The sequence below is a fragment of the Andrena cerasifolii genome, chromosome 7 (genome assembly GCF_050908995.1).
Source record: "Andrena cerasifolii isolate SP2316 chromosome 7, iyAndCera1_principal, whole genome shotgun sequence".
NCBI lineage: Eukaryota > Metazoa > Arthropoda > Insecta > Hymenoptera > Andrenidae > Andrena > Andrena cerasifolii.
In genome coordinates, this window is record NC_135124.1 from 14207033 (window position 1) to 14218001 (window position 10969).

At 42.2% G+C, this 10969-nt stretch overlaps 1 protein-coding gene across 1 annotated transcript; it reads right to left on the minus strand.

Moving 5' to 3' along the window:
• Positions 1-2787: 2787 nt before the first annotated feature.
• Positions 2788-4510, minus strand: LOC143371426 (cilia- and flagella-associated protein 276). Its single transcript, XM_076816582.1, has 3 exons — positions 4218-4510; positions 3546-3686; positions 2788-3382 (listed from the first exon to the last, which is right to left on the minus strand). Exons 1-3 carry the CDS (start codon positions 4416-4418, stop codon positions 3182-3184), a joined length of 543 nt encoding a protein of 180 aa, XP_076672697.1. The 5' UTR covers positions 4419-4510; the 3' UTR covers positions 2788-3181.
• Positions 4511-10969: the final 6459 nt, after the last annotated feature.

Below are 10969 nucleotides of genomic sequence, written 5' to 3' on the forward strand. Positions count from 1 at the left end.
TATCGCGCGCCGAGCTCCACGCATTTCATTCCGTGGATGCTGAACGTCGAGAAAAATCACTCGCATCATTCGTTTAATACAGCCTATCCCCGGCTGTCCTTTATAACGTCGTTTGCGGCTTTGTCTCGACAGTACGTAGGTGAATAAAGTCGAGGGAGCAAAAATGGGACCGAAAGGAACGATAAAGCTCGACGGGTGGTGGCGGTGTGCACCACGCTGATAAATATAACGTAACAAGTTCACTGGAATAACAACTTCATCCCGGAGGGATCAATGAGACTTTGCCGCGACTTTTACGCAGAATTTCCTTCGGAGTAAACGTATGCGCGCGGGAATCGAAAAGATGGCAAATCGATCATCGTCCCTGCTACCTTCTACTCGTAAAACGTGTTCGATTCTATATTTTATCCTTCGCACAGCACTGTGATAATAAAAATTATAACAGTCACCCCAATGCATTTTTACCCCCGACGATTTTCACAGCGCTCCTTCGCTCACAGTTTACTTTCAACTGCTGCAAAACCATCGCGGGGATGTGGAGAAAATTTGCTTCGTTCGCTTCAATTAATTACAAGTGACGCAGCGAGCTACGACTCTGTGAATTTGCAACGGCGTAGAAATCTGCCGTTTCGTTAACGGAGCCGCGACGAAGGCGGCCGTAAAAAGTAAATTAAATGAGAATTAAATACAAATAAAATTGCTCAGCCAAGTAATTGGCTGGTTACTTCGCTCGTTACCCACCGCGGTCTCAGATCGCTCTACCCTTATTTCCAGCGCTTTCTGTACACCCTCCCCCGTCCGGGCGAGGAAAAAGTGTCCACGTCGATAGGCATTCGACGCGACGTAATCCACCGAGGAATTATTTGCTCCGCTGCCACGAGCGACGTTTACTTAACAATGCAAGTTACGGGGCCGCGTAACGAAACGCAAGGGAATTTATGTAACGTGTGTGAGAAGAGCTTCGTACTTTCCACCGCGTAATTAATACCCTCTCCTCGTTCCCCCGATCATTTGTAATTGAGAATAAATTCTTTCGCAAATATTCAACGATTCATACGCAAAATTTCTTGCAGGACTCCAGGGTTTTATCTTCTTATCTACGCAGGAAGATATTACCTTGAATTTTGTTCTGCAAGGTGAAAATTGAAATCGCTTCGTCCCCTGCTAAAAATAATTCCTCCATAATTCTACAAATTTTTCCCTCACCATTCAAACCCGCCCACCAAAACCAAACAACAATCTCTCGACTCGCCCAGGATCTTCCCCTCGGCTCTCCTCCCGGTGTCGTTAAAAAGATAAGGCTAGAGCAGTGGCGGAAAGAAAAAAAAAAAAAAAGGGAAAAGTTTGATCAGGCCACGAGGCGAGGAGGAGGTTTTCGTGACGAGGCGGTGGCCGCGGCAATCATGGTCGGATTAGGCGTATGTGTAAGGATCGTAGGTGCCTACTGGAAGAGGGTGCCAGGAGGGGTTGAGCAGGTCAAACGGGGGCAAGATAGACGTCTGGCACGGGGTGAAACGTAAATGATATTCCATGAGGAGCATATGCGTGCGGAGATGGCTCCACCTCCGCGACGTTGTGCGGCGAGGGTGGCCGCCAGCCCCCTGGCAGCGGGGTGCTGGTTTATTACAAACAAGGATTACCCGGGTAATGGGACATTCTGTCCCTTCGGCTGTTCGCCAGTGAGAACGTCCTGTGCACTGACTCACGCTCTCGCCCGGCTCCTCGTCGGGGTGCCCCCGCCGGCCGATGGGGGGCGAAAGCCGAGGCTGGGCGGGGAGATCGCCGCCTAGATTCCAAAGGGACCGCGTTATGATATCGCGATATCGGCCGAACAAATTTGTCAACACGATCGGGGCAGATACGATCTGCTTTGAGGAGCGGTGTATGCAGATGGGACGACCGACATGTTTGCGCGACAAGATAGACGGGAACTTTTTAATGTGCCGCCAACTGACTAGCTTGTCCTCGGCCTGGTTCGGGAAACTGTTCGAGAGAAATGTCTGAGATTCGGTAATTCTAGGTGCTCCAATGGTATGGAGGGATAAGAGAGATTCACTTCGGATTATAATTATTATTCGTGGCTTCCTGCTGCTTTTCTTGAAGAGCTTTGTTCCCTGGTGATACAGTAGCTGACATTTTTACTGTTATTTTACTCTTCTTCAGCTTCTTCTTCTTTCTCTTCCTTCGCCTTTTCTTCCTTAATTTTTACACATCAATGTCTGTTATATTCAAGATTAGGTTCATCTAGTTGTAACTACGTTGTCTTACTTCATTTGAAGTAAAACTTTGGTTGTCACAGAGTGTCAAGGAGGTGAAGTAAGGGGTAAGGGGAGAAATGTCCACGAGTCATGGTAGCATATATGTTCCAAAGTGTTTAAAGAGTGATTATACAAAATTTGGTTCAGATCGGTTAAAAAAATCGGGATAAAAAGTATCCTATGTTTTGTACCTGGTCCTAGACTACGTTTATACAAAATTTCAGAAAGATCCGTCGCGTAGTTGCGACGTGATTGAGTAACAAACATCCAAACACACTTTCGCATTTATTATATTAGTAGAACTAGTAGGATAGGAGGATTAGTAGTAGTCGTCTTTATTATTCAAAGAGAATATAGTCACAATCAATGTATAGCTCAGTGTAAGCGCTGTTAACAAGCCTAACCCAGATAGTGCAATTATTATTATTCATTTATCATCACGCACGAGAGTTACATCTTACGCAAAACGATCCCAAGCTAATGTTTTGGAGCGAAATGCATTGTCCATTGTATTTTCCTATTCGCAGATTCCAAACATCCCATACAGACGCATAAATAGTTACTATAAACTACCAATATAAGACTGCAAATGCAAATTATACGATACCCATTCTGCCTTTAATTCCATCATATACATTTCAATACCTAAGATATTCTAAATATCTAGTACAATCATCTGAATCTGTCAAAGAAACATGTACAAAAAATGCGGCAATTAAAGCGTCACGCCAATTAAACGGCAGATTACAGGCTCGTCGATTAACTCATGCCAAACGTGTATCCGTAAACACATAGAGAGCATCGACGGTAGCGATGATAATCGTAAAATCGTTGGCTTAATTTTCTCAAATACGATCGTTAGCTCAGCGCTGCTCTCCGAGCTTTCATTTCAAACACCGTGCAGATCCGTGTTTGAATACTGTTTAAATACCGTAAAAAGTTCCGTCTATTTTACGGCTGTACCCGGGATTAGATTGAACCGAGTGTGGGCCGGTGATATTTAATTTCACGTTACTCGGATGGTTTCTCCTCTCGGGCACTGGGCCACGATAGCATTCCGCATCCTTCAGCAACGATGACACCGGGTCATCCTCCATTCCAGGAAACGCTGACTTCTGGTGAACCTTAATGTATTAAAAATTAATACAATTTCGCACAGAGTCCTCTGAGAGAATCGTACTTGAAGAACGTTTCATGAGTAATACATCGCACCCTCATCGGTTGTCTTGCAGTGGCCAAGTGATTATATTATCAGACCGAAAGTGAAAGCTGATACTTAGATGTTACCTGAATCACATTTTTTAAAACACGCCAAGTCTTCTTTCCCAACGCTTCCGGCTGCATAGGGACGTACACTTTGGGCACCAACGTGTCCTGGCTGTGGACATAGACAGTCGTGAGCGCCAGGTCGAGGGCATCATTGGGTACCTAGAACAAACACAAGTATAAAGAATATCGTGTAATAATAGAAGCTGCATTTGCAATGCCTATTTCACCGAAATAAATGCAGCTGAAGGGTCATTGTAGAAAACACTGTAAAAAATTAACTAAGACGTGGCACGTACAGTGTTTTCTACAAATACAATTCTTTTTTCATGAATTTGGACTGTATTAACAAAAAATAGAAAATTTTGCGATGCATTTGGGTTATTGTATACTTAAGCATATTTAGCAACCAAAACGAATGAAATTTCGTAAATAATGAAAAAAATGAAATAAAAAAAAATCGACTTTTAGACCGGAACCTCCCCTTAAGGGGCACAATTTTGTTAAATGAACTTCGAACTGGAATTCCATGGTTTACGCAATGCATCCCCTGTTTTATAAGTCCCGTCACATTGCGATCAATAGTTACAGCTTTGCTTCGACAGAAAATTGTTTCTCTGCTTACGCAGAGTAATTTAGATCCACGAGGATTAAATGATAGCAGGAGATCTAGGTTAACGCGCGCCTTGTTACCTGTAATCTCACGAGCCTGCTGTCTTTCCGTATACTATTTAGCGTATGATGCGCGAACAGACGCTCGTGAGGTTTCACCTTGTTGCTCCAGCCTTTATCCTTCGCCGAAACTTTACTACCCAGCACAGGTCGTCGGATCCACACCCCCTCGCTGGATAGATCCGGCAAGGGGTAAGGATTTCGGGTAGTAATCACTTCCATCGTTCCACCTGCAACTGCAGATACCTTCGAATATCTCCCAGACGAAGCGCACCAACGATACTGGACATGAGTACGATAGAAGATGTTGCATAAAAAAAAATTTGTAAGAAGAAACAGTATGAACTCTGCCGGAGAGTTCGGATACAATCGATTGGAGAGTCTTCGAATGCATACAATTTCACTAGACAGGTACAGCTCGTGCAATGAAAACAGAATTTTAGGTCCATCGGACATTTTCCACCCCTAATATTAACTAAAAAAATCTTCATTAACTTCCCACATAATTTCATCGTTGAAAATCATTAATAAATCTAATCTTGGAATACGTGCAAATTGATATTTATAATTCCGCAACACCTTGCTGGTCAGTAAAAGCGTCCAAAGATTTCTAGAGTCTCTGCACCCCTTTCCTCTCAGCTTCCCCCCGAATGGTCTCTAATTTCTGAATTCAAGGGTTAACATCCGGTCGGGCCGCCCTTTTCCCGAAGATTAAGACGCGGCCTGCTGGCAGGAAGCGTGGCCGCACTCCAGAACGTTTACTTTGAGGAATTTCGATTCCGATCCGCATCCATTCATAAACGGACGCCTTTAATTCGTGCAGGCGGTCTGCGTCCCGTCATGCCCCGCGGGGTGTCCACTTATCGAGCCCGTTTCATTCCCTCCTTCCGTTCATTCTCGGCTTTACAGTCGCTCAGGCTACTTTCCAAGGGCGTCTCGTAAGGCTCCCCAAAGTCGCTTACAAGCGCTTTCACGTTTAGTAGCCGTGAAAGGGCTTATTGTGAAATTTAACCGAGACTTTCCTCGAATGCCGCCATTCATACATGACCGCCTTTCTGTCTTCGTTCACGTTTCAGTGGCCAACTGTTTCTACCCTGTCCTTGGTGCAGCGATTAAAATTCTTCCTCCCGCTGGACACGCGATACTTCGCTGAGATGTTACGTCAGCGTGCACTTGAGGAAATGGAGCCTTGAGATGGAGAGGGCCCGACCAGGCGAGGTTATTTCAGCCTGTTGCAATCTTTTACCCAGTTCTTGCCCGTAGGAGAAAAGGGGTGGCTTAGTGATGTGCTTAATCCTTAAAAAATTCAAGCTGGAGAGTTTGTACGTGCAAATATATAAAGCAGAAAGCTTCTATATGTTTGCGTGCTTGTCTGTCGCCTAAAAACCTTCGAAAGATAAACTCTTGGATCACGAAACGTGCATCAGTCTCATTGTGTCTGACTAATCCAGGTGAATGTGACCATTTTCACAATAATAAAACACTAAAACAAATTTTGTTTTATAAAATCAGAATCTAAATTTCGGGCGAACCCGAGTAGTAAAGCTAGTGCGTGACAAAAAGCAATCTTTCTCTTTCTTCCAGCACATAAATGGAGAACCACACTCGATGAAATTAGCTACTCATAGAGTAAGGTGGAGCTTAAAAGCTAAAAATAGTTAAATATCTTTTTATAAGTCTTACCACCCTGATTTATTTCTTTAGATGTATAAACACTATATAAAACGTGTTTAACCGTCTCTAGAGTGTCTAAAAACTTTGGACAATACATTATTATGTTAGGGGTAGCTTAAGTGAGTCAAAGATTATAGAAATTATGAAAATTCAACATATAATGGCCGTATTTTAATTCATACATTTGCATTTACGTTATATTAGATTGCATTTACATTTATATTTCATAATTTGCTAAATTTATTGGTCACAGAGGCTCAGACATCAGGCTGTCTGTTTTCTGCTGTGAGGGTATAATCTACTAATTGTTTTACTTAATTCTATGTAGGGGCTCAATGGTACCTTCTCTCAGTTTATAGTTTTCTTAACGAACAAATGAATGCATTTGAAAAAATTTCGAGTGTTCCACGCCCTTCCACAAAATTACCACGTACACTGAAAATTTCACCATCATTGAGCCACCCCTAAATATAAATCAATTGTGCTCATATTCTGCTCGATTTTATTTTTTACAAAAAGAAACAAATTCAGGCGGTAATATATTATCATAGTTGAAAAATAAGCTGCACCCTATTGCAGAGTAACAGTAGAGTAACGACTAAGCAGTGACTGCCACTGTAATTACATCTAATATTTACCTCGGCACGTGTTTGAGTCTAGAAACATGATACTTAGTGCTTAAGAAAGAGAGGCCAATCACATCTCAGAATTTGATGACTATCAGACGTTGAAAATCCAGTGATAAATATTACATTAGAAAATATACAACGCTGCTACGAAAATCTTATCGGCCAAACACTATGATGCTGCAAGGCTGCCGGAACTCTGACCATCCAATACTACTTGCTTCGAGAGAACCTGATTCCTCGTAATAAGAGAAATTAATGCATTTTTGTACTATACCTGCCACAAGATCCTCGACTGAACATTTATGTACAAAATGAACAAGACACGATACCACAGTGTCAAGAGGGGGTAGCACCCCCAGTAAGAAGAATCGAAGGAAGAGCGCATTACGGCCGAATGCGTTCGGTTCCCCGCATTTAACATGTTTTGCTCAGGAGGTGGTCGGCTATGGCCAACGTCGACGTCCAATATTAAACCCGCAGTAATTTATGTTAGCACGAGCGTGCATAATGCTGTTTGTATAAAGCGACACTGCCACGTGTCGGCTCGTGCCAGCGTTGCGTATCACTCCTACCTCCCTTAATTCTTACTGTTACTCGGTTCACAGGCGATATACGTGGCCCTGCATAGAAACGTTACTACGATTTTAAATGTCCCTCGATTCTGTGCGAGAGATGCGTTGCTCCGTAACATCCACTGTGATTTATATCTTTTTAAAGTGTGGCCCCGCTGAGCTGCCTTCCCTGGTACACTATTACATCGCACTTACTTTGCAATTTACTCAGTTTCTGATTGTGCTGTACTTATTAAAACATCTGACCAACCACGTGGGTATTTTTATTTCTAGGAGCAACTAACAGAAGTCGCGGGTGTTATATCAACCCCTTGAACTACGTTCCAGCTTCAGGTTAGAGAATTAGTGACCACAGATTTCTCTGAACACACTTTTTATCGTCCAAAGCAGAGTCAAGGATTCTCCAGCCACATGTGTGCACCTTCCTTGTCTAATCACCTCTTTGGTGCAGTCTCTTTACGATTTAGGGGAATTTCGATCCGATTTCTGACTCCAATTGGCCGACCTGGTCGGCCTGGTAGCATCCAAGCGATCTCAAGTTTCATGAAAGGCCGGTGGATAGCAAAGTTGAGGAATTGCCTTTCCGCGACAGATGCGCGCTGGTTGTCGAATGGGGCAGGAAGGGAGGGCGTTTAGCAACGACGGAATCTTCCGTGTCACTGGTCGCGCACGGGCATCATCCACGGACCTTTTCTTTGGCGCCCTGGCCAGGATGCAGGAGGCGACACGCGTAATCGCGTAATCGCATAATCGTGGCGCGTGCTGAAGTTCGGGTTGCGGGAGCTTTGCGTACGTCTACATCGGCGCACGTGCGACGTAGAGCGCTACTGAATCAACACCAATCGCGAATCGCGGACCTATCCGTGAACCTATACCTACACCGAACACGGACGGCAAACCCTTGCCAAAGCGTTTTGCGAGGTAATTGCCGCGACGATTTGATCTCCCGTAATGACGACCAGCGACGTAAGTGGCCGTTTGCAAAATGGAAGAGTGCTGGACAAGCTAGGAGAGAGTAGGGAAGCTTCAAGGGCGATAGTTGATGTCGCAGAGCACTGGCAAGTGGATCACTATTATAAGGGATGTAAGTAGACACTTGCGGGTGGAAGAATGCTGCTTAACGAGTGAAGTTCTGGGGAGTGTTGAAGAGTGATAGTAGATATAACACAGCACTGCTATGCGAATTATAAGGGACGTAGAAAAATTAAAAGGGAGGCAGATGCAAGATTCAAATTAGTGATTGGACTTTGAAGTCTTTCTTGGGAAGAATTCTCAAGAAGGTGTAGAAGTGATAATTTCAAAGAATAGTGGAAGCAATCACAGGACAAGGTGTTAACGAGTGTAATAGGGTGGTCCCCGGTCTCGTGGGAAATTTTTTTGTATTCTTTGTTGCCCTGCACAAGCCTGTTTTTATTCCTTAAACCAAAAGAATTTATTTTATATAATTAAGTGTATATTATTCCTTAATAGCGTAAAGAAATGTTGGCTTTTGTGTCGGGGCTAAAAATGGCTTCCACTATAGTATCCCCAAATCTACAGGGACGTCAGTTGGAGAGTTGTTAATTGGAAAACAGACAGCAACTCTTTCCCATGTCCCTAAAAACGACTAATCCTAGCGACCTCCAAATATTGTTCGATTGGGCTCAAATTTTGCACAGGTGCTAGTTAGTATGTTTGGAACTAAAGCAACCTTGGGGAAAACCTACATTTTATACTTGAAAAAATGGCACTGCAGTGCAACAGTGACTTAAATCATCCTATAGATTATTTATATAGTGTAATATAAATATATATATATAGGTATATAAATAATTTATATACCTATAGATTATCTATGTAATACTATATAGATAATCTCATTATATAAATTATTTACTGTAATAATAATTTATATTAGTTATATAATTTTAATTATTATTACAATAAAAAAAACTCCTTTATTATAATCTAAAAAGAATGTTAGATAGATTTAATACAAATATATAGCTTTTCTGAGTGTTTTAATACAATATAAAATGTACTCTAATTATAAGCATGGATTAAAAATTAATAATAAAATTAAAAAATTTGAAAATCTGGAATCCGATTTCTGGAGGGTAGCGGATTCCTAGGCTTTCTAAAATTTAGTTTATTCTCTAAAGTGGGGGTGATCAAATTTAGTAATTTAATTGATTTAGTTTAATTTTTTTGATTTGAAGCTTTGGTTGAACTGAAAATTTGAAAATCTGTACATCGAAAGGCACTAAATACAAGTTTTATCAGAACTATAAGCCAAATAACTAGCAATTAAAATAGACGAAAAATATCTGAAAGCTAGTAGCACAAACCATCAAGCAGTGACGTTTCTCAAGAAAACTATTTAGTAAACTTATTAAGACTACGTTCCAAGTAGCTAAACGCTCCCTTTGGAACATGAATTTCGCACAAGTTAGTACACGCTATCGTGACCAGGCTTCGCGGTATTCTTTCAGATTTCCCTTGAATATCCTAATCCCATAATATCCTCCAGTCGATATATCGGCACCGGTAATGGAATCGTGCATTCAAATGGACATCGTTTCCCACCGAGTGTAGGAGGCAGGTCGCGGAGAGCAATGCCGGGGATGATATTGCCAATATTTGGTTGGATTCTGGTGCGAATGTGCAGGGTGTATACCGAGGGTGTGCTCGCACCCCCTTAAGCACGAGCACGGGGGTCGGTGGGTCGGTGTATGTTAGACGCGCGTCGATTACCATTTGAATGTTCCTACCCCTGGTCAGCCTTTGTCAACCCTCCTGACAGTGACCGCACCTATCTATCTACAAGGGGCCCCATTCTCCCTTTTCTTTCGTTTTTCTTGCCGCCGTATGTCCGTCGGTAGTCCTTCAGCCCCGAACGACAAGCGACTTTAACTGCACCCCAATTCACATTTCCTTCTCCACTTCTTTTCCTGTACTATTGCAGTTTGTCCCATCTTACCCTGATTATTTCGATCATATTTGAGCTTGAATATGAACGATTGACATCTTCTAATGAAATTCAAGGGATTTTTATTGAAATAATATGTATGTATATGTAAAATTGTGAAGCTTTTTGGATTTCAGTCGGGGGTGCAGAGGGAAATGTTAGTTTTCTCTAATTCATTTTTCTGAATATCAGTAGTTTCCTTTTCACTTTAAACATTTGAAGAGATCAAGGTGAACTCGGTTAAGGTGTATCCTTCTTTTAATTAATCAGAGGTTTCGCAAGTACGTAATATCGAAGTGAGAAAGATTTCAAAGAGGCGCAATGATGTTCTGAATAACTGCAAGTGGCTACCAATGAGAAGTCGAAATAAAATTCGATATTACTCTTAAGAAACCGCTATTGAAAAGCACGCTGCTTTGTGAGGATGAGAAATATATGTCGAAGGCGGTGTACACATGTTCCTTTCAAACGTGTCATATTTGAAGGAGACGGAGAATGCAATGCATCGCGCCATATGACCACAGAAACGAAAGAAATATTGATACAGCTTTGTTCGAAAACGTCCAAACAGAAAGGCGCAAGCGTCACGCCCCTGGTTTTCGTTCCTTTGTAAATCCAACAACGAGGAACATTCTACACGGGGTCACTGAATATCGGGTGACACTGGGCGTAGCGTAGAACCCGTGTAGGATCCGAAACGGCTGCTTTCCCTCGAAAACAGTTACGTCTTCAAGCTTTGGTATTCTCGAATTTATGCAGGGTGGTCCATCAGAAACGCAACACCTATGCAAATAACGCCCTTGCTCGTCGAATATGAAAAACTGGTCCAGTTACAACAGGTATGTCGTTGAAAGCTTCAAAAAATAACTTTTCTCTTGAAATTAAGACAAAAACTCTTTATGCATAATATTTACCTTTAAACACAATTCAATTATATTACACTTAGAATTT

Bases quoted from the DNA above. Each gene is read 5' to 3' on its own strand.
- LOC143371426 (XM_076816582.1), bottom strand. From the start codon at position 4,418: ATGGAAGTGATTACTACCCGAAATCCTTACCCCTTGCCGGATCTATCC. The intron at 3,687-4,217 runs GTAACAAGGCGC...TGTTTGTTCTAG, and splicing joins GCAGGCTCGTGAGATTACAG to GTACCCAATGATGCCCTCGA. The intron at 3,383-3,545 runs GTAACATCTAAG...TAATACATTAAG, and splicing joins TTTTAAAAAATGTGATTCAG to GTTCACCAGAAGTCAGCGTT.